Raw genomic sequence first — 24,663 nt, 5'->3', positions numbered from 1 at the left:
TGCATACTTTCTCTAGGCATTATCACCTACCACTTTACTCTAAATCCAGGGCTGGTTTTGCCACTGCTGTTTTGCAGGGCATTTTGTCAGCTCCTGCTTCCTTATAGTTTGGCCATCCTCCCTTACCTCTGCTTTGGGATTCTACCCAAGTGTAAGGACTGCAGCAATGTGAGATGAAGAACATAGTACAGTTTTGTACCTACCATAAATGTAGATGTTCGAAGATCCACATTGCTGCAGTCCAATTTACCTCCCTCCTTCCCTCTGTAGTTAGAGGCGGTTGTGTGGGTTGGGTTGTCAATATGAGGTATATTGTATATATTGTACATATTTTTAGTGCTAGGATGGTTGGTTGTTTGCTGTCTTTTGGTTTTGACCTTTATTTTTAGGGTCTTCTGACATCTGGGGCAAGAAAAGACTGAGGATATGACGTCGGTCATGCGCATTTGTACCCTGATGTCCTGATGTCAGTCAAATGCGCCTTGACCGACGTCAGCCTTATACTTTGATATTCGGGCCGACCGAGGACAGCGGACTACCCAAGTGTAAGGACTGCAGCAATGTGGATCTTCGAACATCTACATTTATGGTAGGTACAAAACTGTACTTTTGGTGTCTTTCTCCTAACCTGGGTTCTCTCTCTGTGTGAATTGATTAATGCTGGGTTGGCTTACTCTTCTGTTAACTCCCACTTGTCAGCTTTCAATGCTTCTCTGCCTTTATCTTCTCCTTTTGCTTCTAGATTTTAAGGCTAAACAATTCCTAAAATGTGTCCTTCATATTAGGCCTCCCAGGAAGACTGTTCCTCCTCCCAGGAATCTTAATTTTTTTTTTTGTGTGTGGAAAAATTTACTCTGGCTTTAGCTTCCTTGCAGCATTGCTCTTGAAAGACTGTTCTTTTGTTAGCCCTTACTTCTGCCAGATGGGTGCCTGAGCTTCAAGCCCTTGTGGTTTGTTCTCCTTTTTTGGTGTTTCATAAGGACAGGGTGCCCTTGCATAGTAATTCTCCTTTTATGCCCAAGGTGGTGAATGAGTTGTCCCTTAATCAGTCGATTCATTTGCTCACTTTTTCCCTTCTCCACAATCTGCCAGTGAGAAGGTGCTACAGAAGTTGGATGTGCAAAGACAGCTCAGATTTTATTTGTATAAGGCTAAGACTGTTAGGAAATCTGATCAGCTTTTTGTTTCCTTTCATCCCAGGTTCTTGGGATTAGCTGTATCCAAGCAGTAATCTGCTTTACCCTTTTTCCTTTCTGCTTGGATCTCAAAAGCTACATCTTTTTGTTATTCTTTTCATGGTAATAGTCTTAATTATTCTATTAAGGCTCATTCTACTGGGGCTGTAGCTTCTTCTGGTGCTTTTTTTCAAGGGTTTGGATACTAACGCTATTCTTGAGGCAGCTACCTGGATTTTGGTGCATACATTTATCAAGCAGTACAAGTTTGATAGAATCTCCAGAGCTGGAGCTGGTTTTGCTAGGGCCATCCTCCGTGGTTTCCAACAGAACTCTGCTGGTCCTTCCTCCTCACAAGTTTCTTCTTCAGCTTTGGTACTCTCCCTATTGTAATGAATACTGCAACAGTGAACTGTAAGGACATAGTCCAGTTGTGTAAAATCCTACCATAACCGTGGATTTCCTTCTCTTCACTGTTGCAGTATTCATTCCCTCCCTCCACCCCATTGAATTTCTCTTCTGGATGTACTGATTACCTCTCTTTTCCTTGGATTGATGTTCCTTCTGGGGCTCTCGGTTCTGCTGATGGTATGTCTGGATATCACCTTTATGCCCTACGCTATGCAAGCAGTATTTGTGTGACACGATGTATCTTAAAGCAACCTGAAGGCTTTTTTACACTGGCTGGATGTTGAGCTACCCTTAGTAGGGGATCCCTATTGTAATGACTACTGCAACAGTGAAACGGACATCTACATTTATGGTAAGATTTTACACAACTGTACTTTATTCCTGGAAGAGCATATCTTAGTCTAAGAAGCAGTATAGTTTTTACAGTAGCTCTTACCTGTGTAGTAAGAGGTTAGCCATCTGGTATGAGACTTGGAGGTAATTTAGCATCTTGGTCCTTTGTTGTTTAGTATGAAAATGAGAAAAAGTTTGCTGTACTTGTACACCAAAATATAATGTCTCTTTGATAAACTACAAGTTGCAGTTGATATTTTATTTGTAAGAATGTTGAGATGGACAGTTCCAAATAGAAATGAAGTAATTTTGAATAAACGTTAAGGGTGTTAGGACTTAGAAAAAACAATATTGTTCATGTGCATGATGAATGAGTGGGGGATTGGTGTGTGTGTGTGTGTGTGTGTGTGTGTGTGTGTGTGTGTGTGTGTGTGTGTGTGTGTGTGTGATACTGAGGTATAATGATTTAAGATCTTTGCCTCATGCACACGAGGTCTGGGGTTCAATGTTGACTGAGCATTATATGACACCCACATCTGTATGGGTTTTTCTCACCTCCTATAAAGAAGCTTTATGTTTGTAGCTCAAGGTACCAGCTTCAGTCCCACCCTTCCCAGTTCTTGAGACGTTTGTGATCGGAGAGTGACTAGAATTGTATGGCCTTGTGAACAGTGCAGACTCTGGAATGTGCCTGCTGGGTGGTTAGTATTGTGGATCAGCAGCTTTAGACATCTGCTGTGGTACAGTAAATGGGAGAACATGGATCACAACCTGTGAAGAAGGGTCAGGGACAGCCCCTCAGATGTGTAAAACCAGGGCCTAGGTGCTATGGTTTCATTGACTGATGTCAGCAGAATTGGGCATGGGTGTTAACTGCTACTAAGTGGGTTGAGGACCTGGCCTTCCCCGACCTGTGCAAGGGACCTATGCTAATAACAGGAGGGGGTCTGCTTGCCCCTGTGGACCAATGTATATGTGCCCTCTGTAAAGCCCCAACAGCTGTAGATCAATAAGTTACTGGTTAGTTGGTATTATGTTTCCTAGATTGTTTTATCTTGGAGAATTCTGAGTAAAAGCTGGACATAACAGCCTACCAAAAAGGAATTAAGGACTGCTACACTGAATATAGGTTCACTGACTGGCAGTTTGGGAATGGATGATATGATAAGGTGACAACGTGTGGCACAGTAGTGCAGCAGTTTTCATTGTCTCATTTCAAGAGGTTTTCCTGATTCGATTCTCTCCTGGGGTGCCTTCTGTGTGGAGTCTGCACGCGTGGGTTTCCTCCAGGTGCTCCGGTTTACTCCCATGTTGCAAAGACATGCATCTGGATCATTTATCCCAAGGCCTCCCCTGAAAATTGTCTCATTCTCAGTCGGACTTTCCTGGTAAACAAATGTTAATGAAATAAAAATAAAACTGTATATTTTGGTTATGTTTTGTGAGACTAGGTGGAAGGGCAGTGCAACAGTCTCTTGGTCAGGGATCCAGAATCTACTGCTTAGGAAGGTGGAGCATATTAGTAATGGTGTAGAAATTGTGGGAAATTGAGTTTTCTGAAAATGTTGAAGGATGTCATCAGAATTGGTGACTGACTTATCACAGTTGAATGTCAATGTAAAGATGTTGCAAGCATCATCATCACAGCCTGTACTCCACAGCAGAGCTGTTCTGATAGAAGAGGGCATTCAGACAGCATTTTTAGGATTTTCTTGATAAAGTGGAACAAAATGAGCTTGTCTTGATAATTTGGACGTGGGGGGGCATAATGCTCATGGGGTTGGGGGACCATAATGCTCATACCAGGACAGAGACAGAACAGCAAGTGAGGGTTTGGTTTTGTTTTGTGAAGGGTAGATCATGCCTGCTCAACTTGGTCAACTTCTTTGAGTCAGTCACCAGAGCTGTGAATGAAGGCAAGGTGGTTCATACAGCCTACCTTGATCTGGCCTAGGCCTTTGATACCATTCCCCACTCAGGAGTCATAGAAAAACTCGCTAAGCTAGCCATCAATCCCTGTATCACTAGGTGGGTTGCAAACTGGCTCACAGGTACAACCCGCAGTGTAAAAGTAGCTGACTCCCAAGTCAGACTGCCGACCAACGAGTGGAGTCCCATAGGGTTCGGTCCTGGGTCCTCTCCTGTTTGGACAGATACCTTACTTCTCTGAAGTCCAGGCCAACACGAATGGACTCTGGCTGATAAAGTTCGCAGACTAATGCAAGTTGGGAGCTATTATTAACTCCTCTAGTGATGTTGACATCCTACAGAAAGGCCTCACTGAGACCAATAACTGGTGTCAGAACCATGCCATTAAGCTCAATGCCAAAAGATGTCATCTCCTTTGGGAAAAACCCAGTTCCCATGAATTACCACATGGATGGTAGTCCACTGAACACAGAAGGCATTATAAGAGATCTGAGAACACAGGTTGACAGCCACCTCTTTTTTGACCATCATATTGCCACTGTGGTCAGAAAGTCTTTCTATATGGCACATTTCATTACTAAGGGTCTTGCATCCAGGAAGAAAGAGGACACTGTCTCCCTCTACTCTTCCATCATTAGGCCAGTCAGTGAGTACAATGCCCATTTTGGCATGTACCTCACTAAACACTTGCAACAACTGGAGAGGCTGCAAATGTACCCCACAAAGTGGATCCTAGGCCTTAAACATGTGTCCTATATGAACAGGCTAAAAAAGACTCCCAACTATTTTCTGTCTCTCATCTCTTACTTGGAGGCGATCTCTGCTTGACTTGTAAAGTCTTGTCTGAATCAGCTCGGTTAGAAATGCTGCATCTAAAGAAATCCCAATCCCTCCACACCACACGCTCCAGAGACCTCAACCTCATTACCACAATTAACAGAACATGCTGGAGGGACAGATTCATAACCCAGAGACTGCCCATGCTATGGAATAGACTTCCAATACATGTTGAGCAGAGCACCTCACTTGCCCTCTTCAAGAGAAATCTTGAGTGGATGGGAAGTAGAAAATCCCCCCCAGGGATCACTCCAGTGGCTTTACTCGACAGAGGCACTGGGAGCTAAGGTCAGGTGGCACGATGCCTGGGTAATCCTGTGGGCTAGGCTTGTAAAGGCTCCAGGACCATTAGCTTAGTACACACCTATGAACCTCTGTCCTGGGTCCATTTGGTTGGGGCAGCAGGAATAATGGAGAGGTCATTCTCGATATCTCTGCAAACTGGTTAGGTGTTGCCAACAGAGTTCTTCAAGAGACAAGGTCACCTACAAAAAAAAATCAATATGCAGCTCAGACTTTTTCCTAGTGAGGAAAGGACACAGAAGTGCATTGAGATTGCAATGTCATCTTTAAAGAAATGGTTGGCCCTTCTAAGTAAACCACTGGGGGCCACAGTCAGCTACAGGCAGTGATAAGAGAAGGCTCTAAGGTCAACAGAGACTTGGCTGAAGACCTTGAAGCTGACCAGAGCAAAAGCTCAGACGTTCAAGGAATTACTCACTTCTCTAGCACCTCAGGAAGGAGATGAAATAGGTGGAATCGAAGGTGAATGGCAGAGTTTCAAAACAGGTATGTAGACAATAGGACAGCTAGGTAGTCGGACTAGGTATGGAAATTAAGGTACATAAGGAAAACTAGTGGTGAAATAGACATCGAGGAAGTTATCAAAAGAAAGGTGTTCAAGAAGTGGGGGGGAGAAAGGTGGAATTCTGGCAGCTGGCAAAGGCTATGGCAGCAGTAGCAGTGGCAAAGAAGGCGGAATCAGTGAAACTTTACTCCTGATTTTGGAAAGGGGCTCGGAGGGTGCCAGAAGTAGTTGTCAAGTTGCAAGGTAATTGCTGAAAGATGATGCAAGATAGTCAGCAGATGCCATTCATAAGACATCCTAGCAGCACTTGCTATTCAGGAGGACATCAAGGGCAAATTGAATATTTGCACTTAAGAATATTCTGAATGAGGGAACCCTACGGAAGTGGTGCTGTTTGCACGCACAGCCTACAAAAGAGGAAGGAATTGGGAGGATTAGAGTGCAATAATGAAGATGAAGTTACTGCATATGTGATCTCAACATGGGGGGGGGTTAGGGGAGAAACTGCTCCTTACAGAAGTCATCACAATATGTAGGGGATGTATTCCAGATGACTAGGGAATTTACATTTTAATGTTGTTGTACAATCACAAGGGATATTCACAACTGCCAGCAGTATTGAGGTATCAAACTCTTTTCACACTGCATGAAATTGCCAGATGTGGTGATAAATGAATATGAAAAAGTAAAATGAGAGACTAGTAGTTCAGATTCAGATCAGGATGCAGTGTTATTGATCTGATGTTTGCAATGGGAGAGAGAGAGTGAAGAAAAAGCAGGCTAAAGCAAGAGCTTCCATCTAGACATTCGTAATGCTGGTGAAGGCAAATGTCAGTGTTTCAAGAAAGCTAGTTTAGGCAGTTCTGTTGACTCAGTCTCAGAAGGATTGGTGGAGTTGGTACAGACTATGTACAGAGACATAGTGACAAAAGTGTAAACAGAGTTTGGACTCTGATGTTTCCAGTGGGAGTGGGTGTGCATCAGGACTGTGCTCTGAAGCCCACCGCTGTTCATACTGGTGATGGACTACATCAGCAAACAGGTCACAGAGAGGAAAAAAATACTGTAGATGCAGTCAGTGTGGCAGTACAAGCAGATACCAAACTAGATCTTCCTCCAAATGATGGGGATGGGGTGCTGAAATGCAAAACTGAAGGTGCATGGGATGAAATGGCTGCAGTGACTACTGTTTGTCTGTACTCAAATGGGGGAATCAGAAGAATCTAGAAATTTGGTTAAAGGGAAAGCAGTCAAACAGTTTAACAACTTCAGGCATTTGAGAAGTATGGTTGATGAGAAGAGATACGAGTGAGGAGGTCATAGCTAGAATTAGAGGAGATGCGGCCAACTGGTGCAAAGTCAGAGGGTAATGTGCAACAGAAGAATGGCAAAAAAGTTGAAAAATATCTCCTTGAGCTGAGACTGAAATTGGTCAGATTTGATCAGTACTCTTTCACAGTAAACAAGTTAAAATAAATCAGTGGTGTGACCAGTGCTTCTCTATGGCACAGAAACTCAGGACTCCACTTTCACTGTAGGTGGTGTGTGTGAACTTCTCCTCTGTGCGTTGAGTAAATTAATTGCCTAAAACAGTTAGCTGCAAAATTGTCATTACATTAGACATAGTCCTGTATATTTTACCAGAATGTTTTTTGTCACTTGCTACGTGCTTTAGGTAGGCTCAGCTGAAGGGCTGCAGTCAAATTAGCATGGTGCTGCACACTGAAATCCTTAAAGGTAAAATTGCAAACTTGGGCTGTTTTGGTAGCAAAGTATACCATGGTCACTGCCTTAAAGTTTCAGAATAAAATCTAAAACAGGGACTGAAATTTGAACTTGCATGGGTTCCCTACAACTCATTGAAAAGACAACATTTTGAAATGTGTGTGTGCAGGATTGGGGGGGGGGGCACAGCTGATTGAAAATTAACTGTTTGCATATTCAACTTTTTTTTTTCAGTACAAGATCATAATGATACAGGGGTGACCCTTTCCCCAGTTTATTGCAATCTGAGTTGATAAATGTAATTAACAGGGAGAGTGGTGGGGGGGGGGCTGCCTCGTGCAAATGTTTAGTTTTTCTTTGAATCTTTGTGATTTGAAGAGTTCTGGATGTATAACAGCTGTCATTTTGATAGTGAGAGTGTCTGTTCTAGACTTGTTTGTGTGGATGTGTGTAATATAGAGAATTATGATAGGGTTTCTGAGTGTAACCTGCTTATGTGTTCATAATAAGAATATCAGGAAATTCACCTCGAGAGCAAAGCTCAAGAGATGACTCTTGGCATACATGTCAAAAACACACATTAGGTTATGATTTGATATCCAGTGATATTTCTTTGTAGTACATGGAGATTTATTTGCTCCATATACTGCATGTTACAAAAAAAATGTGAAGTGTTTTGTTGACTTTTGAAGCTGGTAAGGCGAGTACTGTCAAACAGCTAGAAGTGTCAGTGAACATCAGGCAGGAAAGAAGTTGCGACTTCTGCCTCTGTTTGCTGTTCGGCAATGTCAGCTTAATTGTGCGAGAGACAATCTCAACAGCACTTGGAGAGGTGCTTAAAACTTAAGATTAGGTTTTGAGCTAGTGAAGCTCCTAAGTAGTTAGTTTTCCCCCAGTATTGGAGTGTATTCATGGCGCTCTGTACATATCCATTGAGGTATTCCCTACCAGTGTCTATTTTTCATTTTGTCCCATTTTCATTCTGAATAAAGTGTTAAATTTCTTCTTTTTTTATGCTGAGTGCAATAATGGCTTACAGTACTTATTTCTGAGTTGTGGTCATGTCAGAAGTAAAACCTGTATGTCATTCTATTCACATGTTGCAGTATTCATCATATATGGGTTTACTCCTCTTGCTACCCGAACGTCCAGCCAGTATACAAATGATGTTCTTCATCTCACATTGCTGCAGTCCTTACATATGGGTAGTCCGCTGTCCTCGGTCGGCCCGAATACCAAAGTATTAGGCTGACGTCGGTCAAGGCGCTTAAAACTGACATCAGGACGTCAGGGTACAAATGCGCATGACCGACGTCATATCCTCAGTCTTTTTTGCCGCATGGTCCGATGCAGAAGCAGCGTTGCAAGTGCCGTTCGGCGTTCTGAAATTTTTCGAGTTCGGAGTTTCAGACCGAATCCAAGTTGGCTAAGTACCCCGTTGGGGAATATTTTGGTTCTCTTGCCTCAGTGTATTACCGGATGTCAGAAAAAGTGAATAATTGTATTTCTTGTGGGAAACAGATACCGCATAGGGATTATCATTCTTTGTGCATTCCTTGTTTGGGGCCTGAGCACGACGTAGTCGGGTGTCGATTTTGTGCTAGGTTTAATAAACGCACTATTAAGCGAAGGTTAGATTGTGCTAGGCTGGTCTTCGGAAAGCGGTGCAATTATAATATGCCGTCGGATACTCCGCCCGCTTCCACGAAGAAGCGCAAAGACAAAGCAGTTAAACCCAGGCAAGATGAGTCGTCTGTTCCGGACGCCGGTTCTTTAGAGGCTTCAGTGGAACCGGTGGTTCCGATGGAGGCTTCTCTGGAGTCTCAGGGGGAGACTTTGATTTTGCAGGATGTGGCCTCTCAAGAGGCAGGTCAGGCTGAAGGGGCTTCTCAGGTTTCTGTACTCCCCTCCCTTCCCAGGGTGGTTAGGCCCTCTCCTTCTGTTTCCAAGGCTTCTTCCAGAGGCAGGCCAGGTTTAGCTTCTGTTGGTGTCAGTCCTAGTTCAGCAGGGTCTGTGCCTAAGAAGCACATGCTTAAAATGGCAGAAGATTTGATTACTCTGATTAGAGGTTCTTTGCCCCCTCCTGAGAAGAGGCCTAGGGTGGAGCCAGAGTTGGAAAGTTTTGAGCAGGCTTCGGATGTTTCAGAGTCTTCGGCTGAAGACTTGCAGGAGTACTCTCCTTATTCTGATTCTGATGCTGAAGATTCCACTCCTTCTGCTTCTCCTCCAGAGGATTTTTCTTTTTCAGAGACACTTCATTCTATGAGGGAGCATTTTAAGTGGGAAGGTCAGGACTTCTCTGATTCACGGAAAAGGCTTAGGGAATTTTTGTTTTTACCTCAACATAGGCCCTTAGCTATACCCCCTGTTCTGGATGTTGTGCAAGATGTATTTTCAGAGGCTTCACTTAATCCTGATTCTCTGCCTCCTGCGCCTGTTAAACCGGATAGGTATTACAGGGTGCCTGAGGCTCATAAATATCTCTTTTGAGTCCTAGGGCGGACCCAGAAACTGTTAGTCAAGGGCCTAAGGGGGTCAAGGCCTCTGTTGTAAAGAATCCGGTTCCTCTAGATAAAGAGGCCAGAGCTTTGGATAGATGGGGAAAGAAGGTCTATACATCTTCTACCTTAGCTATGAGGGCGTTGAATTGCCAGTTTTATATGTTGAAATATCAAAATTTTCTCCTTTCGCAATTGAAATCTAAGGTGGATGCTCTGGCAGAAGGCATTGACTGTAAAGAATTACAAGATTTGGTGCATGTCTCTGAACAGGTGGGTAAGCATTCTTTACAGTGTGGTTTTGATGCTGTGCAGGCTTCTTCTAGGGTGGCTGCCACTGGTTCAGTTCTTTGCAGGCACGCCTGGCTTAAGGATCAGAATTTATCTGGCCATGTTAAGACAAGGATTTTGGATGCTCCTTTGCAGTCTGAAGTGTTGTTTGGTCCACCTGTGGAATCAGTCCTGAAGAAATTGGAAGACAAGGCTAAGTCTATGCAGACTGTTAAAGATTTTTTGCAAGTTCAACCTCCAAAGTTTAGTAGAAATTGGCCTGCTAAGGGGTGGACGTATCCTTCCTCTGATTCTCAGTCTAGGGGTAGATCTAGATGTGGTAGGGGCAGAGCTCAGAGTTCCTACAGACCTAGAACATGGAGTTCACCTGCACAGTCTTCAAGTGAGGGCAGGGGCCAGTCCTTTCGTAAACAGGCCCAATGACCTACTTTTTCAGCTGCCAGATCCTTCTTGCCTGGCAGCACCTTTGGGAGGAAGGTTGGCACTCTTCAAGGAAAATTGGATTTTAATTACCCAAGACAGATGGGTATTGGATATCATACACCAAGGTTACAAATTTTATTTCCATACCTTACCTCCTTTCAAAGGCATGCCAGACGTTCCTCCTCAACAAAGGCTAGAGGCTCACAAACAGATTTCTCTGCTACTACAAATAGGAGCTATACAACCGGTCCCTCTGCCAGAAGTGGGCCTAGGATTTTATTCTCGCCTGTTTCTAGTACCAAAGAAAGGGAACACGTGGAGACCAATTTTGGATTTATCTATCCTCAACACATATCTGGACATTCCCAAGTTCAAAATGTTGACGCTACAACAGCTTTTACCTCTGCTGGGCAAAGATCACTGGATGGTGACTCTGGATCTCAAGGAGGCTTACCTTCATATTCCTATCAGGCCCTGTTGCAGGAAGTATCTGCGTTTTCGGGCTGGGACTTTTCATTATCAGTTCTCTGCATTGCCCTTTGGCTTATCTACTGCGCCCAGAGTGTTCACAAAGGTTCTGGCTCCAGTGGTAGCTTTCTTCAGGCTAAGAGGAATACAAATCTATCCTTATTTGGACGACTGCCTGATTCTGGCTCAAGGAAAGGATGAACAACTTCATCATTTACAGTATGTGATGGCAGTGTTAAGATGCCTAGGGTATTCTGTGAACGAAATAAAGTCCAGTCTAGTACCCTCTCAGGACATGTGCTTTCTGGGTGTGAGACTGAATACAGCATCCCAGATGGCCTTTTTGACCCCGGACAAACAAAAGAATCTTTCTCTTTACTTCCACCAATTGTCTCGTCAGTCCAGGCTGACTGCAAGGACAGTCCTTCAAGCCTTGGGGTTCATGGCATCTTGTATTCTGGTACTTCCCAATGCCAAACTGCATATGAGGAAGCTACAATGGTATCTCAAAAATGTATGGACGCAGCACTGCCAAGATATGGACACTGTCATTCAGATAATACCTTGCATCCAAAAGGAATTTTTGTGGTGGGCTCAGGAATGTCACCTAAACAAGGGACTCTCTGTGACCCGACCAGAGGCGAGTCAGATTCTAACGACAGATGCCTCAGACAAAGCTTGGGGAGCTCATCTGAATGGAAAGTGGATACAAGACACGTGGCCTGCCAGACTTCAACATTTACATATCAACTTGAAGGAGATGTTAGCAGTCCAATTTGCATTGATAGCTTTCAAGGATTTGCTTCTTCCAGGGCAGGTGTTGATTCAGACAACACAACTGTCATGTGGTACATAAACAAGCAAGGGGGGACACATTCTTATCCTCTATGCAGACAAGCAATGATTTTGTGGGAGACTGCTCTCAGTTTACAGCTGAATCTTCAGGCAAGGTTTCTGCCAGGAGCACAGAACTCCTTAGCAGATGTGTTGAGCAGACATTATGGATCCCCACGAGTGGAAATTGGATCCTCATGTATTTCAAAAACTGACAGTGTTATGGGGAACTCCAGACATAGATCTGTTCGCTTCTCCTCTAAATTACCAGCTGCCAAAGTTTTGCACAAAAAGGTTTCATCCCACAGCTTGGAAAGTGGATGCTCTCTCATTCAGTTGGAGCAATCTTCATGTGTATGCCTTTCCACCACTGCCTCTCCTCCCAAAGGTACTCCTGAAGGTCAGACAGGACAAGCCAACCATGATTTTACTAGCTCTGGATTGGCCTCGACAGCACTGGTACCCATTACTGAGAAGTCTGGTACGGGAGCCTCCATGGCCTTTGCCTTCGATTCCACACCTGCTGTCTCAGGAGAACAGTCATTTACTCAATGTCAAACTTCACTCTCTACATCTAACAGCCTGGCATATTCTGTTTTAAACTCTGGAGGGTCTCAACTTCCGCAACAAGTTTTGAATGTTATTTTGGAGGCCAGGAGGCCTAGTACAAGGAAAGTTTACGCTGATAAATGGAGGAGATTTTTAATTTGGAGGACAGCAAAGGACTTTGATGTTTCTAAACCTAATTTAAGTGTTGCTCTTCAATACCTTACTGAGTTATTGGACAAAGGTTTGTCCTTCTCCTCTATTAAGGTTCATGCTGCAGCAATTTCTGCTCACTATGACTGTGACCCACCATTATTTTCTCATCCTTTGTTTAAGCAATTCCTTAGAGGGCAAAGAATATAAGACCCCACGTAGAGCTCCTACTCCTGCTTGGGATCTCAATTTTGTGTTGGAGAAACTCACTCTACAACCTTTTGAGCCTGCAGCGACTGCCGAGTTGAAATAATTTATCATGGAAGACTGCTTTTTTGTTGGCCATTACCTCTGCGAGAAGGGTTTCTGAATTACAGGCCCTTATGGCGGTTGAGCCTTTCCTAATTTTCCACAAGGACAGGGTATCTTTGCGTACTAATCCTTCCTTTATGCCTAAAGTGGTTTCTAGTGTGGCTTTAAACCAAACTATTCATTTGCCTACTTTTTATGCAAACCCCCAAAATAAAGGGGAAAAGATTTTGCACACTTTGGATATACACAGACAGTTGCGATATTATTTGAGCAGAACTAAAGGGTTCAGGCAGTCTCAGCAGTTGTTTGTTTCATTTGCTTTGGGTTCTCAGGGCAAACCTGTTTCAAAGCAGACTATTTCTAAGTGGATTGGTTTTTGTATCGCTTTCTGTTATTCCCATCATGGTAAGGAGATTCCAGCTGGGATTAGGCCTCATTCCACTAGGGCTACTGCCACTTCTACAGCTTTTTTAAGGGGGGTGGCTACTAAAGATATTTTGGAGGCAGCTACTTGGAGTTCAGTGGATACTTTCTCTAAACATTACCACCTTCCACTTTACTCTAAATCTAGGGCTGGTTTTGCCACTGCAATTTTACAGGGCATTCTGGCAGCTCCTAATGCTTTATAGTTTTGCCATCCTCCCTTACCTCTGCTTTGGGATTCTACCCATATGTAAGGACTGCAGCAATGTGAGATGAAGAACATAGTACAGTTTTGTACCTACCATAAATGTAGATGTTCGAAGATCCACATTGCTGCAGTCCAAATTACCCTCCCTCCTTCCCCTCTGTAGTTGGAGGTGGTTGTGTGGTTTGGGTTGTGAATATTGTGAATATTGTAAATATGATTAGTGCAGGGGTGGTTGGTTGTTTTTTGCTGTTTTTTGGCTTTGGCCTTTCTTTTTAGGGCCTTCTGACATCTGGGGCAAGAAAAGACTGAGGATATGACGTCGGTCATGCGCATTTGTACCCTGACGTCCTGATGTCAGTTTTAAGTGCCTTGACCGACGTCAGCCTAATACTTTGGTATTCGGGCCGACCGAGGACAGCGGACTACCCATATGTAAGGACTGCAGCAATGTGGATCTTCGAACATCTACATTTATGGTAGGTACAAAACTGTACTTTTTCAATCACTGTATGTTGCATGGGGTGTCTGACGTAGCTAGTGGAATGTGGGCCATAAAAGTGACGTCTGCATGTTCCAGCCCTCAGAACTTCTCGGCTGCCAGTCGAATGTCAGACTTTCCTTACTTCCCAGCCATCGGATCTCGAAGAAATCAGATAAGTGCCCCGTTGGGGACATTTTTCAGTCATTTTCTTTATCTTAATGCCTGTCCATGTCATCCAGAAAGGGCAAGTGTAAGTGCATCCATCAGATACCCCACTAGGATGCCTATGATCAGTGTCTTTTTTTTTTTTTTTTTTTTTTAGGTCTGTCGCACGACTACAAGGCCTGCTCCATTTGCTAGGCATTTGTGCCCAACACTTTGCACAGCCTTCTGCACACGCTCAACCTTTATCTTTAAAATCAACTTTTAAAACAATTAGCCTTGGGTATGGAGGGTTCTGCCGACGTACCTGCTGAACTGCCAAAAAAGAAAGCCAAGACTGTCAGGCCTAGTACTGCTGCTGTGCCTCTTGCGTCTGACACTCAGCCTGTGGCCAATGTCAGCCTGGTTGAGGATTTGGACTCTGCCGCCTCTGATACAGTGGGTATCTCCACAGAAGCTGCACAATCCTGCATGGAGGGCACATCTGTAAAGGCTTTTCTGGCATCTGTTTCTGACGCTGGGAGAACCAGTGATTTTGGTAGGTCCTTCGGATCCCTCTGGTTCCTTGCAGTCGCCTGAATCCAGGCCTTCCTCCCTTCAGAAGCCTGCCAGGCCTCTCAAAAGGAAGGAAAAAAGAAAACACATTTCACCTACTACTGAAAGCATGCCTGACTTGGCAGGCTTCCACCCAGAGTTTAATGCTTTCATGGCCTTATGGTCTGCCACTACAGGGACTTTGACCATTCCCTCCTCCTGTACTGAGCCCAAGGCCTCAAACATCAGACCCCCTCTCTGAGTGAAGAAGAGTAATTTTCTGATTCTTCATCTGAAGAATCACTCTCTTACACTTCTCAGCTTTCTTCTCCCTTTGGGTATGCCTCCCCAGAGGAAGAATCCATTAATCCTGACTCCCCAGCTGAGGATTTGACCTAGGAGAGACTATTAGCAAGATGAAGGAACATTGTAAGTGGGAATCATCTGAAATGACTGGGGTTCAAAAAAGGTATTATGACCTCATTCAGATGAATTCCCCAACTCCTACTGCTGTTCCTCCTATTCTGCCTGCCTTCCTGGATGCCTTCTCTTCAGCATCCTTGAACCCTGACTCACAACCCCCTGCTCCACGCAGACCTGATAGATTTTATACAGTCCCTGAGGCTGCTAAGTTTCTTAAGTGTCCTCCAGAAGACCCTGCCACCATTTCCATCTCCACAGATAAGGCCTCTAAACTATTACCTACCACCACCATTCTTCCTGCTGACAAAGACAGCAAAACCATGGAACGTCTGTGTAAGACAATTTACACTTCTGCTTCTCTGGCCTTCAGGGCTACTAACTACCAGACACACACAGCTAAATATGCCTTATCCCTTTTGGAGAAAGTCTCTAAGGGAATTGTCAGATTCCCCAGATTTTGCTGCCAAAGCTTCACTGTCTTCCCTTCTTACTCTCACCTCCCAGGTTACCAGGCACTACATAAAGTTCAGTTATGATGCTGCTGAGGCCTCAGCCAGGTCAGCAGCATCAGCAGCTGCTTTGAGAAGGTATTCCTGGCTACACCTCCAGCCCCTACCAGATGACTTTAGGGCAAAGCTGGTTGATGCCCCTCTGGACAGTACAGCTCTTTCTGGTACAGATGTGGTTGATTTATGTAAGTCATCACTGCAGCAGAAGGGAAAAGAGATGCAGGATGTAAAACACCCACTGGTCTCCCCTATTCTAAAGTTCCAGAGGAATTATCCAGCAAAAACACAATTTATTAGAAAGCACTCATCCTGCTGCTCCCACAAGGCCAAGGAAAACAACTAGGAAGCAACCCACACTTGCCAGAGCTTCTCTCCTCTAGCCAGAGGCAGCCTTTTCAAGAGAGGGCAGGTAGTGTCTGACTACCTGCCAACTTTAAAACCCCCCACCCTCTCCTTCTGTCGGTGTGTCTCACTCTCTTTCTTCCAGTGTGTACATCCATCACCTTAGACAAATGGATCATTTCAATAATACAAAACTGGTATTTTATTACCTGGCTTATGCCTCCAAAGCGCAGGGGTATCCCACAACCTGCAAAACAACAGCTGCACCTATTGCAGCCTGTTCTAGAAATTCTGATGGAGCAAGGCACCATCGAAACAGTACCACTGGCTGCAAAAGGAAGAGATTTCTACTACAGAATTTTCCTAGTGCCAAGAAAAGACTGTCCTTGGAGACCAATTCTGGACTGCTCTCTACTCAACCTCTTTCTTCAGGTTCCTTCTTTCAGGATGTTGACCTTACCAACCCTTTTTCCACCCCTTCTCCAAGGGTTCATGGCCACCCTAGATATAAAGGATGCCTACCTTCACATCCCCATAAGGCCCAATTTCAGGAAATACCTGAGGTTCTCTGTGGGCCCTTCTTACTTTGTTCTCTGTATTGCCGTTTGGGCTTTCTATGGCACTCAGTGTAATCATCAAATGTCTGGCCCCAGTTATTGCCTTTTGTAGGATGAAAAAATCCCAGTATTTCCTTATCTGGATGACCTGCTCGTACAGACAGATTGCAAGGAGACCCTCCTGCAATGCATACAACCTGCCATTAATCTTCTACAATCCCTAGGATTTCAGATCAGCTTCCCAAAATCCCACCTGGAACCTTCCCAAGACATTGTCTTCCTGGGGTGCAGGATTCACACAGACATGAAAGCCTAGCCCCCCAAAAGGTGGAAAGCTTAACCGAACACCTGTTTCTGGTCCTACAGACAACAGAATTGACAGCAAGGCAGTATCTCAGACTCCTGGGCTACATGGCAGCCACTATCTCCATGTTACCATTAGCAAGATTCCATATGAGGAAGTTGCAATGGTACTGAAGATCAGTCTGGATCCAGCACTCCCACCCCTTGGAGTACAGGGTTCCCTTCTTACCCTGCCTCAGACTAGAAATCCAGTGGTGGCTGAAGCAAGTAAACCTCAATCCAGTTCTTCCCCCTTCAACCACCTCAACCCCAACAGATCATGAACACACGCCTCAGATTTGGGTTGGGGAGCAACTCTGGGCCATCAAAGTGCAGGGGCTGTGGCCAGGGCCACACACAAAAGAACACATCAGTGTCCAAAAGATGAGGGCAATACTCCTGGCCCTGCGAGCCTTCCAATCCAATCTGCAACAAGGGCCACTAAAGATCTTTACAGACAATACCACAGTGCTGTGGTATCTCAACAAACAGGGGAGGACCAAATCTTACTTGCTTTGAGACTAGCTCTCTTGGTGCTGAAACTGGCCACCTCCCAGGGAGTTGTCCTGCAGTCTGTTTACATTCCTTCACAACAGAACTCCCAGGCAGACTCCCTCAGCAGATCCACAACAAAGGGCCACAAATGGATGCTTCACATGGATGCCTTCCTGGACCTGGTTCACCTCAAATAGATGTTTGCCTCCTCCATCAATAGGCAACTTCCTTTCTTCTGTACTAGACTCCCACACCCGCAGGCAGTGGTAACAGATGCCTTCTCATTCTCTTGGAAGGGGAAGTTTCTCTATGCATTTCCCCCCTGCCCACTCGTACAGAAGGTCCTGCTGAAGATTCAGCAGGCCAGGCCAAAAATCTTTTTGGTGACTCCCTGTTGGCCAAGAAGCAGTTGGTTCCCCCTACTCTTACAGCTGGCCAAGGGCATCACCACTAGTTACCCCTTAGATTGGACCGTCTCACACAGCACAAGGGATCTCAAATACACCCACAGTGGCATTTGCTGCACCTGACACTGTGGCTGATAGGATTCAGATCCCTTTCAGTCACCTTTACAATGAGGATGTGCTCACTGTCCTGCAGGAGGCCAGGAAACCAAACACAAGAAAATCCTACCCATCACAGTGGAAGAGATTTTCTATATGGTGTCTCAAAAGACAGTTGGACTCGCTTGCAACCACACCCCTCTACCTGTGTGTACTACTGCTGACAGAATTGGCCTACTCATCCATTAAAGCCCACTTGTCTGCCATTTCAGCATGTCTTCCTCTGGACCCACCCCCCTCGCTTCGTCTACCAGCTAAGTTATTCCTTAAAGGTGTCCTTCACCTGAGACCCCCATGAGACCTGTTTTGGAAAAGCTTGCACTTCCTCCATTCGAGCCAGCGGACAAAGTTTCCCTAAGACACTGTACATGGAAAACTTCACTACTTGTGGCCTTGACCTCAGCCAGAAGAGTGTCGGAGCTACAAGCTCTCGTGGATATCCCACCTTTCCTGGTATTCCACATCGACAGGGTTACTCTTACATCTAACTCTTCCTTCATGCCCAAGGTGGAGAATGACCTTTCCCTAAATCAGACCATCCACCTATCAACCTTCTTCCCTAACCTACAGGAAGACAGTGAAGAGAGTACTTCATTCCCTGCATGTGCACAGGCAACTCTGATTTTATCTGCACAAAACCATGCCCATCAGACAGGCTGATCAACTGTTTGTCTCCTTCCACCCCAGGGCCCTAGGGAAGGCAGAAACCAAACAAACTATTTCAACCTGGATTTCCAAAGCTATCACATTCTGCTACAAATACCATGGGAAATCCCTGCAAGGTACTGTTAAAGCTCACTCCGGCAGGGCATGGCTGGTATTTATATGCACACACTCAGTCCTTGATATGCTCCCTAAAGATGCACCGCGTACACCCCGATCTGCATGTATTAAAGTGCATTACTTGAAATTACATTTTTCTGTAAACCTGGAATCATCAGATTGTTTTTTTTTTTTTTTTTTTTTTTTTTTGAATGCCTGTGGTCACGACATCATTCTTTGAAATGTGCTATAAATTTTCACGTGATTAGAGATGTAGTCCTTTTATTGCTCATCAGTGCTGCATGCTCTGATTTTGCCCACATGTTTGCTGCAAACATGTACCTCATTCATTTTTTTTTCAGATTGACATACTCTGAATATATTTGAATCCTACCATTTGTGTGTTGTAATGAAATTTGAATTAAAAAAGTTTTCTCTGAAGTGATGTTTTCTGCCATTTTATGTTTTGCAATAAGATAAGCACATTGTACTTATTCTGACAGCCATGCAGATGTTTGAGGTTCCTCTTGTATGCTTTCCTTATAATCTGTTAGGTTAGGCAAAACATGGTAGAAGTGGAGCTATTCCAGAAGTCTTTCTGAAAACTTCATAAGACTATGTTGAAACAGTGGACAGAGTGTACCATGGAGAGTTTACAGCATCTGTTAATCAGTAGAAAACATGCAGGTTTCTGCGCTGTTCAAATTAAGGAAAACCAGTCAAAAACATGTAATGGAGTGATTCCAGCTTAAAAATAAAAATGTTATATACAAAGCTGTTAATTTTATTTTGTGTTAAGGCATAAAAAACCATGTTTTGATTTTTTTTTAAATGTAAAGTGATTTGCCGACATTTGTATATCCATCACAGCATTTGATGAGCCAAGTGCTGTGATGTGCTTTCCAATTTGTCCATCCTGACATTTTTGAGCCTTTTTAAAACGTTTTATTAAAGCACAGCCCACATAAATTTACTATAGGCTGTGTTGATATCACCTTAGGTTAATGTACAGTGCATCCATAGACTTTAATGTGGCACCTTCACGCATGTGTAGTAATGTGCCCATTAATGTTTATAGGTGCAAAACGCATTTTTCTTACCCTGATGTCACCAAGGTTAGAGTTCATTGTTTATACTCAGTGGCATCAGTTTAAGGAAAATTCTTTTTTTAAAACTGTTTTTTCCTAAAGAAAAAGAATCTGCAGACATTTACTTTGGATAGAAATGCTGCTTGGCTGTTTGCGAACCACATGCTGTGGTGCACAGTTGTAAATAGTCAGCAAATCAGTTTAATGTCCACCTGCTTCTAGCCCATTCTAAAGGTTTGTTGTAGGCAGTTGCATCTGTAACATTCCAAAGAAATGTTAGACCATTTTGGAGATGGAGGCTTTTACATACAAACAGCAAAACTACCAATAACAGTGGGTAATTCAAGGGCAGTCAGTTGCAAATTATTGTTTGCCAGTGTATTAATCTGAACATGGATCCACATGTAAACTACAGAACCCGTATGAATTTTTCATGTGCATGTTTTACCCATTGACTGTAATTTATGTTGTAGTAGTAATTTCTGAAAAGCATCTTTTCCATAATAGATTGTAGTGTAATGTGTTTTCACTACTATAGTTGCTAGTTGATCTGTTTTTGGTGCCTGGTGTGCTAAGACTTGCATGAAGCTGACATTTTTGGAGTAACCTCTGCTGCCAAGGGAGACAGATTAACAAAACTGAGTGTGAGCAGTCTGAAGGGCTGTGTCCTACTGTGTTGGTTATGTTAGAAGTTAATGGCAAAGTGGGCTGATGGTCACATGCATGCTTTGATGCTTTGTATAAAAAGTAACCAAATTTAACAGAATATTGGGTATGCTAGTTTAAAAGCACATGGATTTATCAAACTGTTTAATTTGAATAGTTCGCACTGATCAGTATAATGTTATTGTCTTGATAGTTTGAGTACTGCTATTGAAATCTGTAGTTAGATTTGACTTGTGTATGCTTTATTTTTTTCAGATGACTTTCAGACAGCACAGCTTCTAGCATTAATATTGGAATTGTTGACATTCTGTGTGGAACATCACACGTACCACATCAAGAACTACATCATCAACAAAGACATCCTTCGGAGGGTGTTAGTGCTTATGTCTTCAAAACATGCATTCTTGGCTTTATGTAAGTCTTGTCCTGGAAGAAATCTTTAATGAACTCCTCAGGTTTTCAGGTGTATCTAAAGTTGATTAAATGGTGTTGCTTCTCCATTGAAGAATATAGTTAATTTTGTTGCTGCTAATCCTGTACAGTTATACGAGAGAATATTATAGATCCCTTATTTTTCTCATGGGTCTAGTTTTCCTTTGAGATCAGAGTAGCATGTCCTTATTTAAAAGTCTTTTAGAAAGAAGTGTAAGGAATGTGACTGCTTTTGAAATTCTAATTTAAACTGTTATAATGACTTGTGTTTTACTTTTGAATAGTTATAATTTCTGCGTACCTCCTGGGGATTGTCTTGCCTTTTTACCGTAACTTTGTCCATTCCTTATGAGTCTTAAGTTCTGCCCTTCTGCCACCCCGTGCTACCATCCTGGGGGGTCTTGCATCATCCTAACACAGACCAGAGTTTCCAGCTTGTAAGAGTAAACCGTAATTGTCATCAGGCAGGGAAACTACTCTGTGGCTTTACCGCACTAATGTGAGTGAGGGCCTTTTTATTTGTAAATATTAACCCCACCCTTTGCTGGTCTGACTCTGCATTTCTGAACATTGACTCTCTTGTTGGCTTCCAGCCCATTATGCAGTGCACACCACGTGTATAGTTTGCCCATTACTTAGCACATGCCACGTGTATAGTTTGCCCATTACTTAGCGCACACCACGTGTATAGTTTGCCCATTACTTAGCGCACACCACGTGTATAGTTTGCCCATTACTTAGCGCACACCACGTGTATAGTTTGCCCTTTTGCTTGGCTACAGACAGCTTCAGGCTCTGCTGGAGGCCAGTATGTGCAAGAGCTTACCCCCTCCCCCCTGAACAGCCTTCAGTGGTTCCCCATCCGACTCCACACTTGCTAGCTCCCACATAGCCAGAAATCCAGTCTGTCTGATATTTAGGTTGTAGTAATGGTCTTATTTTTGTACTCCATTAATAGTTGTAATTTTGTTACACAGTTATGGACCATGTTAGAAAGAGAGTCTTGCATACTTTCTCCAGAATTCTGCTGTTATCAGCTATATTTCTACCCAGCATAAGCAACCCACTTATTTTTCCCCAGATTTTATTGATGTGGTTTGACTATTTGGAGTCCACTGTGTTCAGATCTGAAATGGGAGTTCCATTCTATTTACCACCAGACGTAGGTCTGCCTGATGAAACTTTCTTAAGGATAGCAAGTCATTCCCGTTTTATCCACTGTGCTGTGCTGCATAGGACCCTTTCTGCATTTCTTCAGTTACACTTCAGAGTCACCTTGCTGGCTAGAAAAGGCCTTGGCCTATATTCCTGTTGAATTACTTCTGCCACTTATTTCTCTATGAAACTCTTTTTTGCTTTATTTTAGGGCATGTGTCATTGAAGTAGTCTTTCTTTCATTTTGCGGACTTCTGCTGCCTGTCCTTACTGTGTCTGTCGACCTCAAGCCATTTCCAACTTCCATTATAGCCTAACAATTTTTCTTTTTTTTTCTTTCTGTGCATTCTCTGATTTCCAAGTTTTATGTGTTGGTCTTCTGCTTTAGATTGTGGTTATTCATTGCAGCTTTTTTCCATGGTAGAATCTTTTGCTTTTTCATCACATGGAAAAAGAGCAAAGAATTAAAGAAAAAAAAGTAATAAACGTGTGAACTTTTCCCTACCATATAGATATGTAAAATTGTTTAGCAGAAGCAGATTTCACAACAACCTGTGAAGCTGTGCACTTGCTTTAAGCCACACAAGCAGTCTTATCCCAGAAAGAAGCCTGCCCTATCACAGATGATGCCGCCTTTACCACACTGGAAGCTGCATCTGAGTCTGCACCACCACTCTGTGTTTTCTGTTTTAAGAACCCACTCCCTTCACCTTGCAGGACTAGACCCAGTGGTATTGTTTCAATAGCTCCTGAAACACAATTGCAGGCCTCCTAGACTCCACTTAGTGGGAGCAATCAGGTCTTGAGTATTGCATTACCATAGACGTTAATTGTAACAAAATGTTACTGGCCGTTTTGTCTGTGCAACAAATGTGGCCCCAGGCCTCATTTCCTGTTAATGTCAGGGTGAGTAGTGCTCCTTTTCCATTTGATCTAAAAGTGTTTTTTTCCTCACAGTTACCTATATAGGTGCCCCTTAGGATTGCTGAAGGTTGATCTCTCAATGCCTCCTTGGTCAGCTGTGAATTTGACTGCTTAACCTGAGGTCTGCTCTACTTTGATATAGCTTATATTTTAGATTTTAGCTTTGGAGATGTGTGCCGCTGCATTTTGAAGTGCAGATAGCACTACTTATTGCTTGTATTTCTGAACAATAAAAGCTAGACAAGAATGGCCCAAGAGTAGCCTGAGTTTAGTGTGTCCCTGTCATTGATGTTGTGTAGTCTTTTCACACTGAGTTCATTGTGTCCCTGACACCCGCCCCCCTCCCTCTGCCCCCAAAGGGTTCCCAGATCTACCTCCAAACCAGTGGGCAGAGGCGCAAAGGCAAGTCTTTTCCCAGCTGTCTTTGAGGGCAGTTTGAGCATGTTCCTGCAGAATAGAGGCCAAGGTTTCTACTCCAGACTTTTTCTGGTACTCAGAAAAGAGGGCACATGGCTCCCCATCCTCCATCTATCCATTCTAAACACCTTTCTGGTGAATTCAAAATGCTCACCCTCCAGCAGCTGCTACCTATGCTCTCCCAAGGATGCTTGGCTAGCATCCTAGATCTAAAAGAGGCCTACCTCCATATCCCTATCAGGGAATCATACGGGAAATATCTCTGTTTCAGGGCAGGATCTCAGAACTTTCGGTTCTCTGCATTTCCTTTTGGTTTATCTACTGCTCCCAGAGTTTTCACAAAATGGCTCCAGCCATTGCCTTCTGCAGACAAAGGAATATCCAGATTTACTCATACTTAGACGACTGCCTTATTCAGGCAGACAGCCAGAAAAAGCTGCTCAAGCACCTGGCTTTTGTAAAGTCCCTACTAACCTCCGTAGGGTACTCAATCAATGAAAAGAAAGCCAAGCAGGTGCCCACCCAAAGGATTATCTTCCTGGGAGCAAGCCTGGACACAGCATCCCAGATGGCATTCCTTACACCAGAAAAGCAAAATTTCCTGACCGCATACTTCTCTCAATTAGCCACCAGATCCCAGTTATCTGCAAGGAAGATCCTGCAAGCTCTGGGGTTCATGGCATCTTGCATACTACTCATTCCATATGCCAGACTGCATACGAGGAAACTTCACTGGTACCTAAAAAAAACTTTGGTGTCAGCACTTTTGAGACCTGGAGACTCCTGTACCTATAATTACTTGCCTCAGAAAAGATTTTCTTTGGTGGGCAACAGCATGTTCCCACAACAAGGGACTACCTTTCTCACCACCCCCCACTGCCCAGACCCTCACCACAGATGCATCAGACTGCCTGGGGTGCACACCTGGACAGCAGGTGCATACAGGGCCAAAGGAGCCCACAGCAAATCCCTCTGTACATCAACCAAAAAGAGATGATGGCTGTCCAGCACACCTTGATAGCTTTCAAGCTCCTTCTCTCCCTAGGGCCTCTGCTGGCCATGACCCTTAGGCACACAGCCTCTGCCATGCAACTGCACCTGTTAGCACAATTCCTACCAGGTTCTTTCAACTCTCTGGCAGACCAATTAAGCAGAAATCTTCTGGACCCACACAAGTGGCAGCTCAACAGAAGAGCCTTCACCCTAATAACTCAGAAATGGGGCACCCCGAAGGTCGACCTCTTTGCCTCCCACATCAGCCATCAGCTCAGCAAATTCTGCACCAGGGAGCATCACTGCATGGCTTGGAAAGTGGATGCCCTGTCCTTCCCCTGTGTCAGTCTATCGGTCTGTGCCTTTCCTCTACTACCTCTCATCCCCAGGGTACTGCTTGAAATAAAGGAGGAAAACCCAAGGACAATTCTTATAGCTCCAGAC

At 43.9% G+C, this 24,663-nt stretch overlaps 1 protein-coding gene across 1 annotated transcript in view; it reads left to right on the top strand.

The window, feature by feature from the left end:
• Positions 1 to 24,663, top strand: part of PPP4R3A (protein phosphatase 4 regulatory subunit 3A) — a 1,651,308-nt gene that overhangs the window by 759,849 nt on the left and 866,796 nt on the right. Inside the window, exon 10 of the mRNA XM_044074714.1 lies at positions 20,554 to 20,712. Coding sequence (XP_043930649.1) covers positions 20,554 to 20,712 — 159 coding nt within the window. The remainder of the gene's footprint in view (positions 1 to 20,553; positions 20,713 to 24,663) is intronic.

Source organism: Protopterus annectens, chromosome 6.part0 (assembly GCF_019279795.1).
Source record: "Protopterus annectens isolate FY-2018-M chromosome 6.part0, PAN1.0, whole genome shotgun sequence".
Classification (NCBI taxonomy): domain Eukaryota; kingdom Metazoa; phylum Chordata; order Ceratodontiformes; family Protopteridae; genus Protopterus; species Protopterus annectens.
This window is presented reverse-complemented; position numbering and strand designations above follow the sequence as displayed.